The 25,642-nt window shown below is 40.8% G+C and overlaps 1 protein-coding gene across 2 annotated transcripts in view; it reads left to right on the top strand.

The window, feature by feature from the left end:
• Positions 1-25,642, top strand: part of ankrd12 (ankyrin repeat domain 12) — a 39,281-nt gene that overhangs the window by 413 nt on the left and 13,226 nt on the right. Inside the window, exons 2-5 of one of the 2 annotated variants that reach the window (XM_008302523.1) lie at positions 19,275-19,388; positions 22,804-22,954; positions 24,619-24,690; positions 25,107-25,247. In XM_008302523.1, the coding sequence (XP_008300745.1) occupies positions 19,329-19,388; positions 22,804-22,954; positions 24,619-24,690; positions 25,107-25,247 (424 nt within the window). In that variant the 5' untranslated portion in view covers positions 19,275-19,328. The remainder of the gene's footprint in view (positions 1-19,274; positions 19,389-22,803; positions 22,955-24,618; positions 24,691-25,106; positions 25,248-25,642) is intronic. The other variant, XM_008302524.1, reaches the window with a different exon arrangement.

The raw sequence follows: 25,642 nt of genomic DNA, 5'->3' as shown, positions 1-25,642 counted from the left end.
TAATGAAGTCGCTGCTTTTGAAAGCGAGCGCACGGAGCGCACAGATAGGAAAATGTCGGGACGAAAGCAGGGTGAGCTGGGTTAGCCTCAGCCAAGCCAGCCAGCCAGGCAGCGCGGCTGTGTTAGGGCTGGTAAACGGAGCTTGCTAGCTAGCTTAGATTAAGCGCTGGGGAGGGGGAACGTTGTGAGGGCAGTGAAGGGGCTGCAGTGGGCTTTTGTCTCAGCCTGTGCTCTGCTCTCGTGTTGATTATTGCCTTTAAATCGCCAACTTGAATTCGCCGTATGTTAGCCGCAACACTTTACACAGCCGCCGAACGCACCTCAGCGGGTAACATTAACCGAAACCCAGCTCATTTTGTTTACTATCCAGAACCAAGTTGGAACATTTTAGCGCTCACAAACATTGCCGTGTGTTTGAAGGAAAGCACGAGCGACATAACGCTGCCGTGAGGTGGGTGGTGTTGTCTGCAACCATCGAGCCAACGCCACCGTTTATTTACAACCAGCACAGTTTCGAGGATAAGAAATAAGCCATCAAGTCGAGCGTGAAATATAGTTATAATTTCCTAAAGCACACAAGGAACTAGCATAGCTTGAATAACCAGGAGCTTGCGCCTCCCAGCCAGTGACTGTGACATCTTGGGGGTGTGTTGCCTGATACAAAAGCTGCCTGTTTTTAGATGGCTGGCTGTCTGTGCAGCGACAAACCAAACGTCAACCTGAAATCTAAAATACATCAAGTTAAAGATCCGTGTTGCATAGAAGGACATATACACTTTTGAATGTAGCTTAATAAAGCAAGAAGCAGCAAATTGTAGTATTTTAAATGCTATTTATCTCAAACGTGTATCATTATGGGCTATTGGTTTTAAAGGATTATACTACATTTAATACAATATGAACAATGAAGTAATTAGCAAACATGCAGTACATTTGTTACTATTCTCAAAACAGCAGCATCAAATGCAAAATGTGTTTCGTGTCTCCTGTAAGGCAGAGGAAGCTTAAATGTGTGCTACTGCTGGTGTAGTTGGATAAAAGAAGGTAGCCATGTTCATTCCTTTTGTTGTTGTGTTTGCAAAATAATTGTTTTTCACTCTCAACATAGCCATTTTTCATTTATCGTATAAATAATGGCAATTAGCGATCATAAAGAGAGCAGTTTGACTTTCTGCTTCTCAACGCTACTTAGGATTACACCATAATTACTCTCAAGAGGGAAACGGCTAATGTCAACAAAACATTGGAAAATATGCCACAATCACTTGATGATTATTTCATCATCGAAGTGATCTTAAGAAGCTGCTTAGGGTTTATATGAAAAATAAAATTGCAAGATGGGAAAAAATTCAAAACACATAGTCCTCACGTCCCATTTTAGTGGCAGTTGCTCAAAATGTTCTGCGACATAGGGTCTCATCATGACCAGTCTTCCAGATACTTGGTAGTGAAAGTTAACCGTCACCAAAGCCAGATAATATTTGTCCCTTTCTGATAAACTCATCGCATTGTGTGAAGACTTGATGGAAGCATCTGTCATTCTGTTGTCTTCTTATTAGGTACCTCATTCTTACAATTTTACATAACCTATTTTTAAAATGCTTCCAGGCAGGGTTGTCAAACAAAATGCTATGGAAGAGAAAGGGTTTTGCATATTATTCATTCAGTTCAAATGAATAGCAACACTTAGTCATTTCACACATCAACACACCTTAAAACGGAGGTAAGGAACTAATCTATAAAATTCTACGTGGGGCTGTACTTGGGGTTGAATGACAAAAAGAGTACTTCCAGTCCTCCATGACACATGTTTTGACATTACTAATCCAAAGTACACAGTAGCTACTACCCATTAAATGTGACCCCCGATAATGAAATGCCTTTGTAGTACGATTACAAAGTGCTTTACAAGTGATCTTGTTAATTTGATGTGTATCCACAACTTAACAGCAATTTAAGCATTTGAGGAGATTTAGGCTTCAGTTTATGTTGTCTCATCAATTCCTCAAAGGTTATAAGCAATTAACTTTAATTTATTTGGCATAATATAGTCATACATATATTTGTTCAAGTGCGAGATAGTTAATCCGTTTTTCACTGGTTTGCCTACTTTTAATTTTTTAATAACCATAAGTGTTAATCATAGCCCTGGCTGTTTAGAAACTCTTGACAGATTTTTATGAATAGAACTTATTATTTTCTCGTTACGATAGGGGTGCTTCAGGTGTAAGCATTGCGCCCGTCCCAGGGTTGATAGTCTTCTTTGCCATTTTGTAGTTAATTGTACATGGAGGGATTAGCAGGCTTTTCGTTAGCGTACGAGCGTAATCAGATTCACCCTCTTTGCCGAGCGTGTTCTTTGGGTTGTTCTCAGTAGGTATCCTTTTGGTGACCATAATGAGTTTGTGCTGATATCTCAGTGCTCTACTGGCAACTGAGGAGGCATCAGATGGTGATTTGGCTGGGAATGAATGAGACCTCCCACAGTGGTAAAGGTTGTGAGAATACTGGGTGGACAAATAATTGATTTTGCATTACCATAATGTTTCTTGCATTGCGTTATTGGTACTCTGGCATCTTTTTTTTGTTGTGCTGTTGAAGCCAAAGTGTAGCCTTTTGTCGTCTGTAGTTCCTCTGAATTTGTTTTATTTCATGCAGTTCAATCTGCCGATTCAGAATATTTGACACAGATCAAACAAAGTACATGACAGTGACTGATATTGGATGGCAAATTTGCATAATAGATAGGGCACACAATTGCTTTTATTCATTAAATTGGCAGCTTTTTCAATTCTGATTTAGATGATGATCCTAACAACGAACAACCTCAGCACTACATGCAAGTCTTGATTTGCTACAAAAGAAAAATGAGAGATGTTTTCCTTATTGCTAGCAATTTTATCGAGTAAAACAGCTGAGGAATATAGTTTCATGTATTCTATATCTATCTATGCTATTACGTTTATGTACAAATGCTATAGTAGTAAAATGTACACACTCGCTGACTGATCAGAAAAGTCGAAACACCTGTTCAATGTAATGCAGTGCAACACAAAAGCTTTATAATAACCACCATTTTCCTCCAAGTGTTCTGCTTTTGTTGAAACCGCCACTTAAGTTGTTTAGTCCTAGACACGCCACACATCAGTATGGCACATCCCCCTTTGTTCTCGTCAAAGACACATGTCAAATGACACATGGCTGTTGTGTTGCATTAAGAGGGTGAACTAACATCTCTTTCACAAAGATCGCATTTATTACAGGATCATTGTAATGGATTGCGTTACATTGTTGTAATGTGTTTAAATGTATTGCCAGGCATTTTCCTGGCTCGGAAAGGGGCCTTTGGAGGGTCATTATGCACAACAGTATGCATGATTGCACCACATATAGTAGAGGCAGTGGGTCTTGTTCTGTCTTTGACAGTTATGTGTGCATTTTCTTGTTATTTTTTAACATTTGATCAGCAAAAATGTCTATTTTGAAAAAAAATCTTATCATTTTGGCACTGGTGATGTACCTTCGGTAGGTACCACAAACATTTGTTTGCATTTAAAACTCTTAATTGCTTAGTTGTATAGGACACTGATGTCTGTAACTTTCTAAAGCTTACAATCTGACATTTATGTATTTTCTCTTGCTCTATATTGCCTGTAGGACCCTGTCACGTTTAATAGCTGTTGTATTCTATAGTGATATTACCGTGTATAAACTCATGGTACGTGACTACTGCTAAAGATGATTTTTAAAGTACCTGCCTTTAATTATGATAATCAACTGACTAATGTCATCACATTTCCATGCACACTACTTATATAGGGGGAACAGTCACTGGACAAAATATTGGTTGACCTTTACCTTCAAGACTGTCAATTTCACAAACCAGTTGGCAAGTCTTGTATTTGAAATCCAGCCCACAACAAAATAATGTTCTCCAAGAGTCCCATATTTCTGTCAGAATTGGCTTTGGATATTCTAATTTCCTCTTTCCTCATCGTTTCTCGCCGGGGTTTTCTCGACTGACTCATTTCGAGCTTGTTTTTGCTGCTCCTCCAGAGCTTTTTCTTTCACTATTACCTATCCTCCTTATCTCAGACAATAGATTTGTTTGTATTGCTTGTCCGCATAGCCTGTGCACGGTGTGTCACACGTTGTAGCACAGTCCTGTCACTTGCTGGTTTGACTCTTTAGAGAAACCAGGAACATTTCCTTTGATGGAAGGATCTCGCCAGTATCAGCGTGTTAAACAGCTACTCAGATGTGACCCCACTGTGTATTGATTCGTGTTTCTCGGTAATAAGATGTGCTACGATGCTGTATAATTTTTAGTGGTGCAGTGCAGAAACGAGTAATTCACCGTGTAGTTACTTGATTGACAGATAACCCATCCATCGAAAGCCAAAGGTCAAAATATTTACAGTTTAGTTTTTAGCTGCTTGTCAGATTAGTATTTGTGCTCTTGACATTATAATCGTACTTGATGTAGTTTTAAAGTAATTAGCCTCATAGTTGTTTGTTGCAGTCCTGCTGTGGTGCTGATCTGAAAGTCTTTTTGACATTCACCATGGGGAAGATTTGGTCAGTCTGAAATATTATTCTCTCTGCTTGTCTTGGCAACATTAAATGGCAGCATTCATCCTCCGATCACACCCGGACGCATTGAGTGACAGGTCTGGATTCTCCAAAAAAAAAAAAGAAAGTCTGATTTTTCTTCCAATTTCTGCCAGATCATGAAAATCTGATGAGGGAGGATCTGCAGTCACATCAGTTTTACACGTGCAGTCCAGGAAAACCTTCATACAAGCGCAGAGAGAGGGAGGAGAGGGTACACTAAAAGCAGTGCATACGCATGCAAAGAAAATCAGCCACAAGAGGCCAATAATGGACAGTTTGATTTGAAGTGTATACCATTAACACAGTCTTTACGACCCAATGCCCGGCCACTCTTGCAAATTCTGCTAAATTATTTTTAAACCTTTCCAAGATTTCCTAGCTTAGTAAACTGAAGCACAGGAAGGACTTGGTGAATGTGTGGCGGGGGAACCATACTATGGCTTCCATATACTATAGCCTTTCCAGACGGACTATAAGCCTCTTAGAGAATAGGGTATTGACCAAGGTGCTGTAATGCAGGAACAATTATGTAAGGACATACTGTATTCCCTCCCTACAGTGTGCTGCTTTGGGTGTGATTTGGATTTAGCTTTCATAAGATGGATAACACATAACTCGTTTTTAGTCATTTGTTTTGTTTACAATGCGGCACCATTTTGTAGTATTTCTATAATTCTTTGCATACTTTACGAACTTATTGATGTGTCCTTGTCAAAAGCTTTGTGCATCGTGCGTTTTCAGACTGGTATGTTAAGTAATTTAAGAAAAGGAAAATAAGAGGTGGCAGTGTAGAGGAGTGACCTTCACAACGAGGCAGAGGTGGTGGGGTATAAATGCAGATCAGTGAAATGGAAAAGAAAGTCTTACACAATTTAGCTGTCATTGTTCTGTCTGAGCGGCAAGAAATAAAGGTCTAAAATGGTGGAATAAGGAAAAATTCTTTCAAGGGGAGCTTCAGCCTCCTGAATGTTTAGGCCTTTTCCAGTGAGAGGTCTTCGTGGCTCCTAAAGGTGAGGCTCTTTGTCCACAAGACCTTTCTCGTGAGAGTCGTACCGTAGTTGGCTGTGATATATTTAGACTTGTATTTTGTCTGCTTTAAGTCATCAAGCAGCGTTTCATCAATAACGCAAGGCAGGTCAGAATTCAGTCTCTATTGAAGCTAGTTTACTCAGTAAACGCTCTGGAAGCAGTTCCTCTTTTTTTGTTTTGAGTGATCACGCCAGGGCTATATCTTCAGGGAAACCCCCCAAAACGGTCATTGTCTTTATTTCACTCTCTCCTTGTCAGTAAAGTGAAAGCCGTGCCTGTTTAGTATTGTTTAAATTGCCATTAATGGTTATTGAGGCTGGCGTAGCTCGTCTGTCCTTGTAAGTTGGTCCTTGTTGAAGGTACATCAGCCCAGAAGGTAGACTGAAATCCGAAAAGGTTGTAATAAGTGGAAAAACAGAAAGCGCCAAAGGCAGAAATCATCTGTTCCCTCTCTTCCAGGCAGCTTAAAATTCTGCTCTCTATCACTTTCACTTCAAGTTGTCGACTGCGTTTATTGTGTTGCCGTTCAGACGAGACTGTGAAAGCACTGGTGCTGCTTATGATATGAAATGCCTCTAGCCAGGCCAGAGCCTATCTGCAGTTGGCTCCATCAGCCGAGTCTCTGCGTCTTCGAGAGGCCCAGCAAGTGTGTGTGTGTGTGCGTGTGTGTGTGTGTGTGTGTGTGTACGTGTGAAGAGGGTGGAGCCTCCTGATTACACAACATGTGCTGGCCTTTGCCAGCAGCTGAATGTGTGCAGAACGTTGTTTTTGTTTGGTACGTTGAGTGCAGTATCTCGGTGTGTAACGGCTAGATAATCCACTATGTTCTTTTAAAGACAGACAATTTGAGAGCCTGTGACCTTCTCTGCAGGACTCTGAATACAGGATGACGACACAGACGGAAGGAAAAGCTGGGTTGTAATATTCCAGCGTTGTCGGCTTTTAATTATTAATGAATCCTTAAAGTTTCCTTTTATGAATGAGCGGCAAGGGAGATAACAGTGTGTGCTGATAGTTTAGGGTGGAAAAAGGCGATTTGACAATGGGCGTGTGGTTTGCATTCTTCGTTGCTGGGCTGCTTTCACTTTACTGATGCCAAAGAAAGCGGTCATATCCTGTTTACGCTGGCGCTGTTTGTGACCATGCTTTTGGAAGGCCGAGGACCCTCCTGCTGTAAAATAGGTTAATGAGATTTTCATTCACAGGACGATATCTGTGTATGCCGCTTGATTGTGGAATTAAACATGCCATTAAGGTGACCCTGAACCTTTTTGTGATCAAACTAGATTATTCATTGACAGTAGTCGCTTCCACTGTGCACGTCTGTCTGTTTACATTTAAATATGCTTAAGAATAAGCAGCAACGGCATGGCCATTCTCAGATTCTTTGCATAAGTTATCTAGGAAGGGACCTATAGTATACTCTAACAAAATGACTGCTTACATAAAAGATGAATTTGAGAATAAGACATTTAACAATGCAACGTTGTTTTTGCTGAATTGAATGTAATATTAAAGTACATATGTTTTAGTAAGGCAAGGCCACTTTGTTTATGCAGCACAATTCATACACATTTTGAAAGTGCTTTTGTAGACACTAAAACTTAAGAATTAGAAACAAACATTAAATAACTGAAGAACAAACGAATAAAAAAAACCAGCATATTCAAGTGGGGCTCTTTTTTAATATTATGACACAGTTTAGAGGAATTCAAATAGGTCTACAATTGACCTACTCCAGTTATGCATTCGGTTAAAATTAGCATATATTTTTGAATATAATTACAGCAAAGATCAAATAGCATGGAAACTGATTTTGAACAACCTCTGCAAATGAATGTAAAGGAGTTAAAATGACTCAGTGTCCTGTGTAACGTTAACATACCTTAGCTAGCTCTAAAGTATCTGTCAGCTGTTGTTTACATTATCATTCCTGCACGACTGCATTCAAATGCAGCAGTAGTGAAAAGATGATGGCACACTCGGGTGACATTACTGTGACATATGTATTTACATCTACATACGCATTTGATGGTGATGAATCATTTAGCACTGCTGTGAATGCTTTTACATTTTGCATAATGTTAGACTATTTGATTCCCAACTATATTTTCTAAACGTCTATGTTTCTGGCCATCTCCCTCCCCTGCAGCAAAGACTTTAAAACACATCCAAATAGTGAGAACTCAGTTACCAGCCCTTAGTGGCAACGTTTACTCAACAATTGGATGTCTTCTGCCTACACACATTAAAGACATCCCAGTGCTGCCAACAGTTATTTCAATGCATGATTTGCTGACTAATAGCTAGGGCTATGCGATATAGCTGAAAACTACTGATAATTATTGATAGTTGGACTGTTTTTTTGTTTTTTTTTATACAGTCCAGGGGGAAAAAAAGGCTTAATTGGAATCAAACGACGTCATAAACCACTTTAGCTAATTTATTTAGGTATGTAGATAATACATTTAATGATAGCAGTCCGACAACGAAAGCAACACACAGATACATACATTAAAACATATACATAAAAATAAGTATGGATAAAGGAGTGAGCTCACCTTTATGCCAGATCAGGTATCACCAGACCCTGCACCTGTTTGCACCCTGACATTAAATCTATCAACTCTCAAAGCAGGCTGACAGGAGTGTGTCACACAGGTGGAGGTGGTGGGACTGCAGGTTTGTTGGTGTGTTTAGACCCTGAAGCTCCTCTTGCAAGGTTAACCCACGGTCCCCACTGGCTGGGACCTCCACCAGGGGAGTTCTGTGGGTGTGGACAGGAGTGATGAGAGGTCTAGGTGGCCACAGACCTCCGTGCCTTTGGAGACCTGCACAGAACCCGTAGGGTTCTCATTATCAAGGGATATGATGAGTTGTTAATGAGCCAAGAGGGGGTGTTGGCTTGAAGGTTGTTCATGAGACTCAACTTTGGTGTTTTTTAATTTTGTGCTTTCATGCTGGTTTGCATCGAATGCATTTAGGAGAAACTATCAAGCAGTTTTATTATTGTTACTGATCACTATTGTTTCATTGCCCAGGTTTGCCAGTGGCGAAAAAAAAGCAAAAATAATTTCTTTTCTATATATGTAGACCAGAGACATACTGGTATAGATAGGTTTGTGTTTACACACCTTATCAAGACACAAAAGAACAGGTAATCTGAAATCATAATAAGGCACTAAGTGCACTTAAACCAGTCATACGTATTCTGTAATGCGTCGTTAAGTGTTAGCTTATTGAGGAACTGTCTGCTGTAAATTCCTCCTAAGCTCTTAAGTGTGAAAAGCAGGTACTGTAAAATGACAAGGAAGTTAAAGACTCTGTAACTGTCACTGGGATTGTGTCCTTTAGCCACACAGATCCTCACTTTTTACATTCAATACTTTAAAGTACAAATCAATATCAGAGCTGCTGCTTATATGCTGGTTCAGATGCAGTGCTGACTGTATTTTATACATCAACACAAAAACTGTTAGTGTGGCTGGAAATGGTTGCTACAAATGAGTTTTTTGCCTCCAGGCATTTTCTTTCTTCTTGTGCGTTAGGACTATAATGTGGAGATAAAGACAGATTTAGAAGTGTTGTTGAAGTAGGCCTCATGAAGCTACTAAATTAATCGATTAGGTAGTTGACAGGAAAATATTCGGTAGCAATTTTGGTCATTTTGAATCATGGCTTGACTCTTACTGTTTTCAGCAAAAGTGCTAAAACGGTGGCATGCTCAGTAGTATTCCTCCCATACGAAGACAAGATGCCTCGTCAACCTTTACTCACTGTGGCTTACTCTGGCTCTGCAAAGCTGTGGTTTTGGCACAACGCGGATAGCCATGTGTCGGCCTTGTGATCGGATCGACAGCTCGTTGAGCCTAATAGGATGTGACAGGTGTAGATGGAGTCACGTCTTGAATGTCATAATGAAAACTGACACAACATTTCCCTCCATGTTTGTTTCGCAGACTGCGGCTGGATAGTTGCTCACATGGAACCCGGTGGATGGGATTCCTTGTGGTTGTAACACCTTGTTAGCTGCAGATGTGCTTTGTTTTATAGTCGTGTAGGTGGCTCTTTTGCCTTCGGGGGCTTTAAATGCTGCTTACAACTTGTCGTCTGTTGAAAGGAAATGGGGTGGGTGCTGTTTTAAAGAGGGGGGGAGTGTGTCCAAAGGTGACAAGGCATTTTTATTTGTTTAGTTTGTGCAAAAAACATGCATTAAAATACTAGTTAGTGCATTGTGTTAGCTTATTGTTTGGATAGCAATCATGCTTCTCCACAAAAATGTAACATCATTTCTGTTAACTATTTAGCACACTGCTATTATTGCCACTTTCAGGATTATGCTAATTTTGAGATTTTTTTTTTCCTTCATCTGCACTGTGGATGTCAACGTTTCCTTGAACAGCAACAGTTCTCCAGTGTTTGGTTCAGTCATGTGAGCTCGGTGCTGCGGTGGAAATAAGAACAAGACCCACGCCTAGGTCCTAACCTTTGCTCTAATCCCTCCCTCATTCCCTCCCCCCTCCTTTTAACCCATAATCAGCAGTAAAGGCTTCATTGTTCTTGTCCTCTGCTTGGGTATCTGATCATTAACCTACATTCAGAGCGGTGGCGGTAGCCTTCTTAAGCCTTTCAGACTCTCTCGGACCAGTATAAGGGGCGTGTCTCAAGGAGTCCAGGGCTGAGCCTTTTTCTCCTGCCAGTAAAGTTAACCCTATTTATGCCTCTCGTGTACAGACATCAGGTTATTTTACGAGGCTTTTGATTTGTGTGCGAGCCGTGCCCAGAGCCCTGTCTCTTGTGAATTTAGCGCTGTTCCTGTTTTTTATGGAAGCTTTTAAGTGATGGATAAGGCTGTCACAAAGTTCAGCACTCAGTCTTACATAATAATACATATTTAGGACACATAAACTATTTCTGGATCTTAAAACAATTTATTGCTTGAATAGTTGTGAATTAGGCAAGAAAATCTGATGTAGATCAGACAGAAAATTAACTTTGTTGTTTACTTGTTTGACAGGCAATGCTTATCTAAATTGACATTTTGCCCGTTTTACCTGCCGGGTTAATTTAGACAGCTAAATTATACAATTATAACCACTCAGGGCACACTGACAAAATTTATCAGGTTCATTGAAATTTTGGCAGCGCTTGACTGGTACCTGTTTGAACATTTGCTTATTATCATTGGCACTGGCAACCCATGTTTTTCCCATGTGGGAGAGATTAAACCAGAGCTCTCCACCTCTTCCCAGTAACGTGGCTGGTTTATTTATGCAACCCAACAACGACTGGAACGAAGGCCAGACACTCCGGTTGGAGGAGGCGTGTTTCCTCTGTCTGGGGTTAGGGTAGTGAGAGGTGAACAGACGCCTTGAGGCATCCAGTGTCTTTTGCTGTTTGTTTGTCCATGTCGAAATAGGCCTTCAGTTCAGACGACGCAGTGACGGGAGGAGGAGGACTGGACTCACTGTGGGAATGTTATGCCTTTAACTTGGTGCACAGTTGAGTCAGGAGAATGACATGACTCTGGTTTAGGAACAGAAATAAATGAGACATTTGAGTTTTAGTTATGTATTTTAAAGAAATCTGCAGGTTTGTTAGTTTAAATAAGCACAAAACAAGACAAGAAATGTTCCTATTTAAACTATATTATGAACGTTAGGGCTGAATGATGTGCATAAAAGTCATGGTGCAATTATTTTGACAGATATTGCGATACGAGTCATGATTTTTGTGGAAATGCTCATTTTTGCATTTGTTCCACCAAACAAATATAAAGCTGATAACGTGGTTCTTGCTGTTCTTTGTACCAAACAAGCTTGTCATGTCTGGAGTGTGTGATTTGAAGGTTGGAGCTACTGTAGCAACACAAGGCTTTGTTTATAATGGTGTGTTGTGACAGATTTTATCTTTATTGAAAGATTTGGATCTTACACCTAGCCATATTGCGATTTCAATATTATTTGGATAAATTGTTCAGCCTTAAAGAAATTGTTTTTAAAAAAAACAACAACAGAAAGTTCATTGTGAAAATTAATATTTTATTCTGGGTTTTTAAAAAAAAGTAGCAGTAACACAGCTGTCGGCCTCGCGAGGTCTTGCTTGCGTGGGTCTGGGCTGCTGAATGATGGACAGGAGTCGCGTGATGTCACTTTCATTAATTGAAATGAAATGTAGGTCAAGCTGAAACGTGCGAATAACCACAATAACAACTGCGTTGTAATGATGGCAGCGAGTTCACGAACCAACTCGGCCACAGACTAATTGGTAGTCTGACGACTCCCAAAAAGCCCCATTTGGAAATACTTTGGACTTTGGGTTGCAGATGGCGAAATTGTGGAACATGGAGATGAAGTTCTATGTCGTTACAGCTAGCCTACAATCTCACCAACAAACCACTGGTGCTTCTCAACGGTGTGCACCCTAGTGAGCATTTGCCATGTTATGTCACCTTTTTTTTTTTTGTTTTGTTCTCTTACAGAAAATGGATTTTCGAATGGTTTGAACTTACGTGGATTTTTTAGTAGGAATAACTACGCTGGTATGAAGACGTTGGCTACTGTGATTCATTTGTAGATCATTTTATCTACAAAGAGCAAGAAAATACTTCAGATTTCAAAGAGTCAAAGATGACACCTTCTGATATGTTATTTTGTCTAACAAAGTGTCCACAACCAATACATGCTCACAATACACGTTTTTGTTCGTAAAAGATTATATTTAGGATGAAGATGACCATAAAAACATTTGCATGTTATTGCTGCAGCTGTCATTGCTTCCATCAGTTTATCCCATGGTATTTTGCTGAAATAAATATTTTGCTGAAATAAAATCTCCAAACAAGTGATAGCTCTCCAACGGTTCTAACATTGCTTGTTTAGTCTTACCCACAACAAACCTAAAATTTCATATTATATAATTTTCATATGCATTAAACTCAAATGCTAAATATCCAGTAATTCTACCAGATAAATAAACTGAATGATTTATTGCAAAATAATTTATTTAGTCATATACTGTGTTTTTTGTTTTTTTTTCCAAATGACAAAATAATTAGATTCGACATTTCTAGGGCACATTACAGATTTTGCGGACGTATTGTGAGGTATGTCACTGCTATACAAATTTGGTTTATAATATAAGCTGGAAGCCTGTGCGTGCATGTGTGTGATCATGTTGAAGATGGCTGGCTCTTTGCTGGGTATTGTTGCCTCTCCTGCCCCTCTCCTGTAGTCTCAATAAACGGGCCTTTGCGCCTGGCTTTGTCCTGCTACTCATTAGGGAGTCGAAGGAGGAGGAGGAGGAGACGAAGGCTGGGAGCGGATGTGCAGCTGAGAAAGACCTCCCCCCATCATTTGGCCTGACGGCATACAGGACCACAAGCACGTGACCGGCTGTTTACCGTTGCAGCAAGCGTCGTGCATCTCCTTGAGCGCGTTACAGATTTTTGCCTGCCTCCTGTTGTGGGTTCAACTGACTGTAGAATTTAAACAGTCCTGCTGATAATTCAGTTGGTTTTATTTCTGCCGCTGTATAACATTTTAAACCAAATGATGCCCTCCAGAGCTTGTTTTTCACTAGGTTCCTTTGTGTGTGCAGCCGTAAGTGCAGCCACATGGGAGACCAGGGGGAAAATCACATGTATTTTCCACATGGTGTGTGTGAGAGCTCACAGCAGGCAGCACTCTGGGAGCTGTAGTGGAGTAATGTTTCTGCTGCTGCTGCTGCTGCTGGTGGCGGCGGCGGCGGCGTACTCTGTGTGCTGTGTGTCAGGCTCAGTGCTATTCTTAGCCCTCTTCCCTCCCTGTCCCATCCTGCAGTCAGTGGATCAGGTTACCGTACTGTGTGTGCTCTTCATCCATCCCCTGCAACACACTCTCCATCCCCCCCCTTCAACATACCCCACTACCCCTTGCGCCCCACACTCGCGCCACCGCTCCTCAAACCCACAAAACCGCTGCACTCACGCAAGGACACGCACCAGCAGCCGCTCTGCTGTCAGGGCCAACATGCTCCAGCACTACAGGGAAATGGTTGTTATTGTTGTTAGTCGGGAACCGGCAGAGTTAGAATGCAGGAACACCGGGTTATAAATAAATACAGAGACATCTGCTGCTCAGAAGGACCAGCAGTGCAGCCAGCACACTTAACTTGGAATTTCACTGACTTAGTTCAGCCGGTGCAGATGGATATTTACAATTCTGACTCATAGTTTTTATCACAACTTGTTGTCTTGTCCAAGCATAACAAAGATAACTTGGAAACTGTGTCATATTCTTAAGTCACATGACCTAATGACAAAGTTCACCTCCAGCCCAGATAGCAAGTACATCAGTGATCCAGTTAGTTTTACAACAACGTTAGGACTGCATACATCTTTATTTTCATTACTGATTTATCAAACATTTTTTTGTTTTGTTTCCTGTTTGGTCTCTAAAACAGTTGAAAATAATTTTTTAAAAATACCCATCACCACTTTCTAAAAGTCAAATGTGACATTTTGAAATGTGTTTTTCTTTTGTTCAAAAAACAGCATTAAAACCAAAGATACTCACGATCACATAAGACACAGAGAAAATCCTCACAATTAAGGAGATGAAATTAAGAAATTTAAGGGGGATTTTTGCTTTAAAATTACTTTGGCTAATATTCAATTATCAAAGTAGTCATGAAAAGACTATTAATTGACTGATTGTTTCAGCCTTACTGTTAATCTGCAGTTATTTTGATAATGAATGAATTGCTTCAATCATTTTATTAGTCAAGAATGCCAACCATGCTCAAGGGATTTTCTGCTTTTCTCTGTTTTTATTTCATCTAATTTATTTAGCTTTTCACTTTGGACTGTTGTTCAAAATTAGAATTTACTCTTTTGGCTTTTTTTTCTGACACTTTATTAACAAAATATTTATTCTATTAGCTGAGAAGGTAATTAGCAGGTGGATTAATAGTGGCAGTGCAATCATTATTTTAAGCTTTTATATTTTTAATTGTCTCTCTTCAGTGTCTTCTCCTTAGCTGTTGAATTATTTACCACATTGCTGATGTTGGAACCGAGGAAACCAGCCATCCCGAGTGTCTCTGGTGTCACATCCCTCTCTGGAGTGGTGCATCTCTCAACCCGTTTCCAGCTGTGATTCTGCAGTTTGATAGTGTGTTTCAGTGATATTAGGTGGCTTAGGTAATTGTTGCTTTTAGTCAGTTTTCACTGTACGAGATCCAATGCCAAACTAATCTCAGCTTTAGTCTCTGTGAACTGTAGTAGTCATCAAGGCAGGGTTTGATCTCGACTTGAAACAGCCCAAGGTTAATGGCAGAGCTCGCAGGGGCTTTTGCAGCCCTGAGCTGCTCATGAAACGAAGTGAATGCGAATGCCAAACTGGCGAGTGCCCAAATACCTCTGTAATTATAGTCACACCCTCCTCGCCTCGTCTCTGGGCCAGATTGGAGTCCTGTCAGCGTTTGTTTTCTGGTCTGGTCCCGGCCTGTCCATACCACTTTAATACCCCCGATACACTAGCCTCTTTACACCAACGTGTTCGCTGTGGGCAGCTCAATTCTCCCTTTCAGCTGCCTGAATGACAATGCTACTGCATACTGACGATCTGCTGACTAATGACGGACCTCTCGCTGGCCTCGGCGGTGCAGCAGGGCTGTGTATTGGAAAAATGATACCTGTCGACACCGTGCTATTACTTGGGATCAGCAAAGGTTGTAAAAGTATCCAAAGAGACTGAATGTTGGATTCTTTAACGGCGTCTTAGTTGTGGTAATTTAGTGCTGAAAACCTGTATGACTGGATTTTGCCACAAAAAGCAAATGTCACGTGTAACTGCCTACATGTGGGACGCTTACATATTTTGTTGCATACTAGACAGCAGGGCAGCAACTAAAAGTTTCAGTTCAGTTTTTGTTTTTTTTAATTGCATGGTCAACAAATAATCAGAAAATATGTTTTTTAAATGTAGCACAATTTTCAGAGCCAAGCTAAAAGACTCAATTTGTTATATAAAAAATACTGAATGGCTTGCTAAATAATAAAGATGCAAAATTATTGATTATTTCATATTTTCTGGTGATTGACTAACCAATTGACGAACTCGTTAGCAGTGTACCGAAACATTACAAAGATGACACACAACTTCCTACTGTCTGAAATTCAGGTTTAACACAGATTTGATAGTAAAATACACTTAAAAGGTCAACATCCTACTGAATGTGCAGCAGTGTGGTAGCTCTGTTTATGCCTCTCATACCTCTGTGTTGGAGTGCTTTAGCTGATTAAACTTGTAAGACTTGTGGCTTTTACATAAATCCTCAATATGCCACACACTGGTCCCATGTGAAGGTAATGCGAGTGAAATCCTTGCCGTTCATTGTGCATCTGGATGATATCCCTTCATTAAAGGCCTGCTTCTGTTACGATCCATTTAGCTCCAGTGGTATGTTTTTGATTTAGTTTCACACGTGGGTATGGACTGATTGCATAGTAATGATGCTGCAGTGTGTCAGTGTTGACTGTGCTGTTTATAGGAGTGGCACGTTTGGCTCGCAAGTCCTGAACGGCATGCAGCGCCGCTTTTATCTTTGGGGGCTGTCTGCCAGAGTTTTACATAAAAAATCCATTCAAATTTGCTTTCTTTTATTTTCAAAGGTATTGTTTACATCTTGTGGTTGATCAGCATAGCAAACCCCCGGCTAGTCTTGCAGTGTACTGCATGTAAGGTGGTGTAGTGTGTAGCTTAGTCCCGCTGCTGCGGTAGTCAGAGAAACCCGGATGGCTGCCTAAGTAGACGTAAACGTTAAATGTAGATGTATTCTGGCTATTCCAGGAAACATTGCAAGGTAAAATGAATTTTGTTAATCGAATAATAATCACGATTTTGGCTTACTGCGAATAAATGAACATGATCAACTGCGATGTTGACGTTTAAAATGCCTGCTCTGCCAACAGGAAACAGTAAATCTTACCTTGCAACCCCTTGTTCCACTTCAAGTAATGTTTCATCACACTCGTATCTGAGTTGCCGTGCTGCAGTAACTGAGTGGAGACTAGTGGCTTCTCTGTGCACAGCTGCCTGCATGTGAGGCGTTTCAGGGATATCCATAAATTACTATAGATTAGCAGATGTTTAGCAAGTGGAGTACAATTTTCTTTTTAATTATTTTTTTGGCCTTTATTAGATAGGCTTGCAGCACAAGGCCATGAGCGGGATTCGAACCCATGGCTGCAGCATCGGAACTATAGCCCCTACACGGGTCGCCAGCTCAGCCAGGTGAGCTAAAGCGGCGGCCCATTAACTACAGTTTTCTTTATCTTTTACCATGATGCAGCAAAAGAAAAATCTTATTTTCATGCAGACATTTGGATATTAGCATGAATGTAGCACAACATGGAAGTAAAAGCTCTGTTTATTTAAACGTTAAAGCGCAATTAAAATGTTTTGTCCCTAAATTCAATGAATAATTGTGATCTCAATGTTGCTCCACATGATCCAAGTCATTATCATTTTAACAATAATCATGCAGCCCTCTTCATGACTCATTTATTTTTAAAAATATAAGTACATTTTCATGTTAAAATAAAAAACATTGATAGTTGCAGCTGTTTTGATGGATAATTTGCTTTTGCAACCAACCAAGCTAATCAAAATGATCATAACTTTTATCCCTACTAATGATGGACCTCTGACTAGTATCGGTTTAGCAACAATTCCTGCTAATTAAGGTCAATTGCCTTTTTCCTGCCAGTTCTTGGCAGTCTACATGAATACAGGCCCACAGGACATCTACCAAGCCGTAGAGAATCAGGCTGAACTGTGTCAACACTCATTTTTAAATCCTGATAAGCCCATTCACAAAAAGTCACGAACCCCAAACTCGACAGACAGTCTAACTGCTGCATTTTAGCCAGAAGAAATAGCCTGCAGTTTATAGAGATTCCTTACATTTGATATTTCTACAATCTACTACAAACATGTATGTTAGTAGTTAACCTACAGTTGAATCATATCATGTGTTGCTCTATTAAATGTCAATCAGGAGCCCAAGTTTTGATAATTGTCGATTAATCCATCCACTGTGTTCCCAGTTCGTCAATTACTTGTTTGGTCTATAAAATGTCAGAGAATATGGAAAATATTAGTGATCAGTGTTTCCTCAAGTGAAAAAAAAAAACTTTTGAAATGTCTTGTTTTGTCCACAGTGCAAAGATGTTTAGTTTACTGTCATAGAGGAGTTAAAAAAAAAAACAGAAAATATTTAAATTGAGGAAGCTGGAATCAGGGAGTTTTTAATTTATTATCTGTCTGTCTTTCAAAACAGATAATATCAATTACTTAATAGTTGAGAACACTGCTGCTATATTATCAGTCTTGGGTGAAAATTGTCTTGTTCATGGATTATTTTTGTCGTTTATTTTCACTTAAAAATTACAATTAAAGGCTTCAGTAATTTATTTTCACTGTCACAAGCTCAACATTTCTTGACATAACATTGAATTTCTTTTTTTTTTCTGTGGATTGTTTGAAGAATTTAAGTGCAAACACGTTGACACACTGCTTTCTTTCTTAGCAATGTCTCTTGCAGTCAAATAATGTTGATCTCTATTCATTCAGAATATTATGCAGCTCTGATTGAGGAAACAAGCAGCTCGTTGGAGGAATCAATAGCTTTGTGAATGCGTGCAATACTGAAAAAAAATAATCATGCGTGTTCTTTTCTTGGAAGCAAATGCTTACTGTATTTATTGTTAGGTTGTGCTTTCAATTCATATTGAGTAATTGGGGCTGTCCCACTCATTTTGGTGGCTACCTAACAAGTAATCAGGGGCTGTTGGGTTTCTAAATATAAAGTGAACCGTTTGAGGCTTTCTGAGGGTAAAGAGAGGCTATTTCTGCTGAATCAGATGAGACAGTGAGTGTGTAAAAAGGAAGCAGGGAAAGTTCATTTGAAGTACTTCAGAAGAGGGTCTTATGACTGAAAGCTGCGATCCTCATGTGACAAGATAACTGACACATGCCATGTCGGCTGTAGGCAGCTTCAGCTGAGTGTTGTACTTCCTCCAGGCTCTGCAGGCGCCCACAGTGCGCCCCATTGACTCTGCTGCATGTGTTACTACACTGTCACAAACCACATCAGAGGAAAGCTTGGTTACACTGATGAGTAGACCATAGTGACAACATTTAAGGGGGACGTTTTCCTCTCAGATATGTAAGAGTCCCTAAGGGTGTGATTCATGCTGCCTCATGCAGTTGTTTCCTGCCTGTTTTTAAGGTCACTAAAGACGTGGAATGGAAATTTCAATAAAAATCCCTGATTGCTTATCCACTCAGAAAACACAGCTGAGTTACACGTAGTGGCAATACTATTTCATATGCCACCACTTCACTCCCCTCTGGGGTTAAGTGACTTTTCTTTACTTAGCTCTTGCTTCCTTTGTGACAGATGTTTACTGAAAGGCTAGCCTGTAAACAGTTTCTGTCATTTAATTGAACCTGCATTTAAAACTATCTTTGTCTGGTGCAAACTCTGTCTGTTTACACCACGAATTACTAGGTCAGTCATCCGTTCAGACAGTGATGTGGCAGCGTTGAAATCCCTCTCATTGCTGTCGTGTTTTCTGTCTCCAGGTGCATGATGAACCTACTGCGCTGTAGCTGTCTAAGCTAGTCAGGTGCCGCACCATGGCCAAACCTGGGAGCGACAGAGATGGAGCCATGGTGGATAAGCAGGCGGGGAAGAAGGTACGTGCCAGCAAACACTGAGTAGCACTGAAGACAACTCTCTGACTTCCGATTTAAGTGGCCAATCACATTCATGTTTCTAAGTTTCCTCCTCTTGTAGTAAAGACATCAACTGAACACGTGCAACACAATGTACAACAGAAGTAACACTTGCTTTCTTTGGTTTCCTGTTTTAGCTACAGAGATATCCTGCAAAAAATTAGACCCAAAATTCAGGCACAAAGATCATTTCTGTTCCTTTTTTTTTTGCCCCTGAAATCAAAATGGAGAAGCCACTTTTTCATCTCAGGCAAAACAGTTTTTTTTTAACAATACTGGTGCAAGATTTTGACAAAGCAATCACATGATCAGTTAAGGTCCGTCTGCCTTTAGCAAGCAGCGATTGCTCTATTGCCGTGGAATTGTAGATCATTTCACTGTTCAAATTTTATGAAAAGCATTTTAAGGACTTCTGAGCATCTTGGTACAAAACCCACTATGGTAATTAAAATGTACTAGCTGCTCCTGATACCAAATTATGTTGCATTGTTTGAGTACCTCAGCCAGTACCATGTCACTAAGACAGTGGACCTAATTTTAAACTTGCTGAGTCACTGTGAGCATCCAAAAACACCAAACAGATTGACGTCTTATGAGAGCTCAACCGATAGTGGATTTTTCGGGGATTTTTGGAAGTAAAACAATTTTCATGTTGATATGTGGTCAAGACACCGCTTCACTCTGAACCACCGTCTACTCAGATGTGATACGTACTCTGCTACATGTACTGCACACAGTGCTGAGAGAACATTGTAAACAATGAAGTCAAGGCCAGTCTGACTGGCGAACAGGGTGACAACACCATATTACGCCAAGAATCTTTTTCTGCATTATGTTCTGTTAAAGGCAAAAAGGGTTTAATATTGGTGCATATCATACAACATACATGACAAATATTACTTCTGTTAAGTCAGTACACCCCTTAGTACTGAAGTATCTTAGTCTGAGTGTGTGTTTTTTGTGCTGGGTCACCTCTTCAGACGCTTTGTCATGGTGACGGCTTTACTCTAACAAACACAAATGTTCCTAAATTTTACAACAGCCACGTGTAAACACACTCATAACGTACTTGCTAGAGCACTAACATCTGGATGTTGGCAGGGAGCACTGCTAATCTCCTCACTGCACCATTCTCTTGACAGTAAACTTCACTGCACTCCAGCAGACATACATGTACATGTTGACATTGATGCTGACATGTTAAAGTGTGACTTTAGTTGATTGTGTTTGATTTGCTAGTGAGATAAACCTGAATGTGGTTGGACTAGAGGTCCGTTATTGCTCCTTAGTGACACTTTATGATGCACTTAGTATTTTGAGGACCACTCAGTATTTATTTGTGATGCACTGCACTGGTTTGTCATAAAACAACTGGTGCATTGATATGTTTTATCAACAGCGAGTTGTTAGAAATCCTATTCACCGTATTGTTATACCAACTCCACTTAATTATCCTGTTCTACATGCATAAGAGGGACAGTTTGTATCTGCTTTATATTTTTAAGGCAAAAGTACTTCACATCTTTGCTCCCCTCTACTTTCGACAGTACCAGACACTTCAGCTTTGCGCAGCTGGCACATTGCTTCACTGAGATCAAAGAAGCACCACACTGCAGACGTTTTCCTCCTGCCAGAAATGTATTTTACTGCACCAAAGTGCAGCTCACTAAAAGTAATGGTACTGAAAAAGCTTTGTCTGCAGATCAGAGTGCTAAAACCCAGTAACTGAAAGACACTGGGATAATACAGAAATTACTGCTATTACTGCTGAGGCCTGTTACAGTCACTGCTGTTGGAGACTGGAGCATGCCGACATCGTGACTTTTTTTTTTGTTTTCTGGAGAATCAGATAGCCTCTTCATGCACATGCAAAACTAATTTCAATTCAAACTGTGAAAGCCAAAATTACATCCATAGAAGCAATTAGCAGCTGCAAGAGGGAGGGATCAAATTTAACATCTTATGTCTTTTGAAGTGGGTGCTGTTGTGTTTTTAGCTTTATTATATGGCCCAGATTTTGGTCAGTAAAAGGAATTTCAGTGTGGTGGTACTTGTGGTGAACATAAAGCCTGCTTCTTTGTATGGAAAAGATTGTGTTCAGTGTAAATAATTGTCAGGACTTTATTAAACTGAACAAGCAGGATCTTGACTCAAATACTGAGTGTTGTTTGACCTGTGAAATGTATCCATGACTCAGGATGTAGCCGTCTTTGCTTTCTGTGTTTTTATCTATAAATTAACAGCTTCATGAGTTGGAGCTGCAAGGAATATTTTCATTATAGATTAATCTGTGCTTTAAATTCCCAATTAGTTCTTTTGTTTGCCCGGTGAAATTTGTTAGATCATAATTATAATTCTCCACTAACCAACAGGCTAAAGCTAAAATATATTGAGGCTACTATCATCTTTAAACACTTTGGTCAATTTTCGGTATGAACTCAAACGCTCAACCTCTCCAGGCTCTATTTGGAGTCCCACCACCTGCAGCACCCAGTTTTTCATTGATAAAACAGCATGTTCTGGCCTTTACAGCTCTATTAGCTAGACGCCTCGTTTAAGTGGAAGCAAGCTTCCCCTCCTCACACAATAGTTGGCTCAAGGAGATGCTGAATCACATCAAACTTGAAAGTATTGGATTTCACGAACACACTGCAATAAATCCTTCCACAAGACCCCAAGTATCCCGAGTATCTGAATAAGGCTGCCATTCACCCAGACAGCTAGACGACAGTACAGATGTAAAAACCAATGAATAGATTTAGAAAGCAAAGAAAGGAAACTAACTAAAAGTGATTGTTAGATTATCAAAAGGGCTCACGTGGTTTCAGACATTCTAAATCTATAAAGTCTGTTTGTTCCTAATGCTAATCTGGGAGTGCAGTTTGCATGGGTGTGAAAATGTTCACACTGCAATAATTACAGCAGCGTACAAATAGGCTTCTGTCTATTTTTTTCCCTGTGTAAACAAAGGTTAAAAAAAAACAGACAAGACTCGTCACCCCTGATCTTTTACTCTTCACTTGGCAGACACTTTGCCTTGGGAATACGATTTCAGTGAGTCATGCAGACAAACCTGCTGCCTGCATGACCTAAACAATATGTTGCAGAGACTCAACATGGCCTAATCATGCACCCTTTGTTAGGTTGCTGTCATGTTTTAGCAAGCCTTAGCTCCACTTCAAATCCTGCCTGCGTGCTAAGTTCAACCCTTTTTGTTGTCAAACTAGTTGGCAGTTCTTTTTAAATGCGGCCGTTTATGTGCCGCCGTGGCTGTATTGTTGACATATTCAGCCACCCACAGCACTGTGACTGTGGCCACACCTTGCTATATTTAACGTCTGATTTTTTGTTTTTTTTTGGTGTGTTTCTCTCACAGAGCAAAGACAAGTTATCCCCTTTCACCAAAACTCCGAAGTTGGATCGGAGTGAGTTGCTGGGGAAGGAAGGGAAAGCCAAGTCTTCCATGAAGCGCAAGCTCTCCTTCACGACCAGTCCGCCCCGGACCGAGGAACGGGACTCAGACACCGGTAAGGAGTGCTGCTGTTCCTCCCTGCTCCTCCTCAAACTGCCATGCTGCTGGCTCACTGCCATGTCCTCGCACTGCCCCCTGGTGGTCTGTTGTCAAACATTTTCTTCAGGGACTCGCAATAGGTCAAACTTGTTTGGCAGCAGGGTCCAAATCCGACCACACTGGTGAAGCTGTGGCCTGGTGTGTGTATTATGGGACTTAAGAAACGAGGCAAATGGGAACACATAAATCTGGGGAAGTTATGCTATGTTTGAATGTTAACTTTCTTATGTAAATTATATTTAGAGCCCTAAAATCCTACAAAATAAACTAGATGTAGCAACAATTTACTGATTAAGTGTGTTCTGTTTAGCTAAAGCCTTGTACATGTTATTCTGTTGTGTCACAATGGCTTGACCTTTCCCCCAAAACTATTATAAAAACCCATCAGTTAACCTCTTTGCATTGTGGTTAACATGTTTCTTTATGACTATTAACACTGACACTGTAGCTTATTTTGATTCTGCTGCGTTAACCCCAGTAGCTCTGTAGTCTCCAACAAATGCACTGTGCAACATCTAGTGTTTTTCCCTCATCTGTAAGAAGATGTGAAAAGATAGCAGCTGTATTTAAGATTGTGCGAGATCAAGAGAGATATATAGATACTTTATTCATCACCTTGGGGAAATTCAAGGTGTCCGGTAGCTCACACATGTTACGTTTAAGAAAAATAAGGAAAATAACATGCAAATCGTGCTGGTAGAAGAAAAAAGGTGCAAAATTGTGCTGGTAGAAGACCAATTCAAGGTGCAAGAAAAAAACAGATGGTGCTAGTACAATAAAAGGAGAAGAGTATTAAAAAGTCTAAATACAGAATAAAAATAAAAAGCTGTTCTGAATGCATTGTTCCACTGAGGAGGGTACAAGTGCTTTGCAGTCGCTGAGAACTGTACTGGCAGTGTACTGATTTCCAAGTAATTGTCTTTGTGTTGGAGGTAAGCGCTCGCTGAAGTGCTCGACTTCACGTTACAGACATCTTAAGCTGACTCTCTTACTTATGTAAACACTATTCTGCTCCCGCCATTTAGTTAGAAGTTAACTCTGTGTTTACATCAGATTTGAAACCTATAAATAGCTTGGTGTATTGTACAGCCATAATTACAATAAATAGAGTACATGTTTATAGACGGCTTGAGGTCCCGCAGGTTTGCCTTCATCTCCTCTGTAGAGCAAAGCTCAACATAATGATTTTCATTGTGTGGTCCTGCATCATTCTAACAGACAAGAACCCTCAATTTCAAAAGCATAATTTATGCTACGCAGGTTACAAAGCTAAACTGGCACGGAGGGCGGCTTTGCCTTCCGATAGCTTTTCCCCCGGTGCCTCTCAGGTCCTGCGCTGGGCAGCTGTAGGACGAAATGGGAAGTAATGGCTCCGCTGACCACCTCGGATCGGATCTCCTCTCCTGTCTCCTGTGTTGCCATGACTCATAATCTGTGTGTGGAGCGCGAGTGTGCCTTTGTCTGTGTTTGAGTACATGTGAAATGAGGAGGGTGAGCGGCGAGAGTGAGCGTTAATGCAGTGCTTTCCCACCCTTCCACCCCCTCCTTGCTCTCCCCTCCCTCCCTCCTCTACTTCCCCCTCCCTACCTCCCTCCCCATCCTCTCTGCTTTGCACTGTAGATGACTCAGACCCAGGCCAGTCGAGTGAGACCTGGGGAGAGAGATTAGTGCCTCCCTGCAGGATATACGCAGGTAATCGCTGCAGCCCGATCCTCAGCCCCCGTGTCCTCCTCCTCCGAGTCACGTCACCCACTTTGCGCTGCTGCTGCTCCGCTGTTAACACACATACACACATGCACGTGCGTGTGTTTTTTTTGTGCCTTGCATCTGCCCCCGTTACAGCTCACGCATGTTTGTGTTTAGTAACAACCGGCGGAGACGTGGGGAGGGGGGGGGCCCGAGGAGAGTCGTCTGCACTTGGCTGGCTTCAGAGAATGCTGTCTTTTTTTATTGTCCCCCTTTTTTTCAAACCTCATGCTTGTCATCTGTTTCTCTGCGTGCTCAACAGATACAAGGGGAGGAGGAAAAACATGTCACTGTGACGATGAGACTGCGGATTAGACTGCCTCTCGGATCGCTCTTAACACTCTTTCTTGTTTCTGTTGCAGATAAAGATGGACCAGACAAGAAGAAGGTTAAAAAGGAGGCTGGGGGCAAGAAGTCCCAGGCACCTAACCTTTTGTTTGGGTACCCGCTGTCAGAGCGCAAACAGATGGCTCTCTTAATGCAGATGACTGCCAACAGTCCAGGTTTGTGTACCTGCCCTCTCACCTAAACCACATCCTCAAGATGGCTCAGAGTATATTTACTATTGGATGACTCATGCCTTTGAGCATCTTAACAAGTGCACTCTCCAGTATTTCATGGTTGTTTCGAGAGTGGGTCTAATATTTCGCGTAACTGCTCAAAAATGTTGCTTGTGTTGTTTCTTTGTGATGCGGTGCTGTTTGTCGTGAAAAATAGGCTCGGACAGTTGATTCGAATCTGCTGAAAATAGTGAGCTTTACAGTGAAATCGGTCTCATTGCAGTTGCAGTTTGACATTTAAACTAAGCACCTGCTGCTGCCAGTCTGCTCATCTGAGTCTTTGGAGAGCAAATACGTGCATTTCCAAAACAGTCTCTCAGGTTCCCAGTAAAACCGGA

Source organism: Stegastes partitus, unplaced genomic scaffold (assembly GCF_000690725.1).
Source record: "Stegastes partitus isolate 25-593 unplaced genomic scaffold, Stegastes_partitus-1.0.2 Scaffold1827, whole genome shotgun sequence".
Lineage (NCBI taxonomy): Eukaryota > Metazoa > Chordata > Actinopteri > Pomacentridae > Stegastes > Stegastes partitus.
This window is presented reverse-complemented; position numbering and strand designations above follow the sequence as displayed.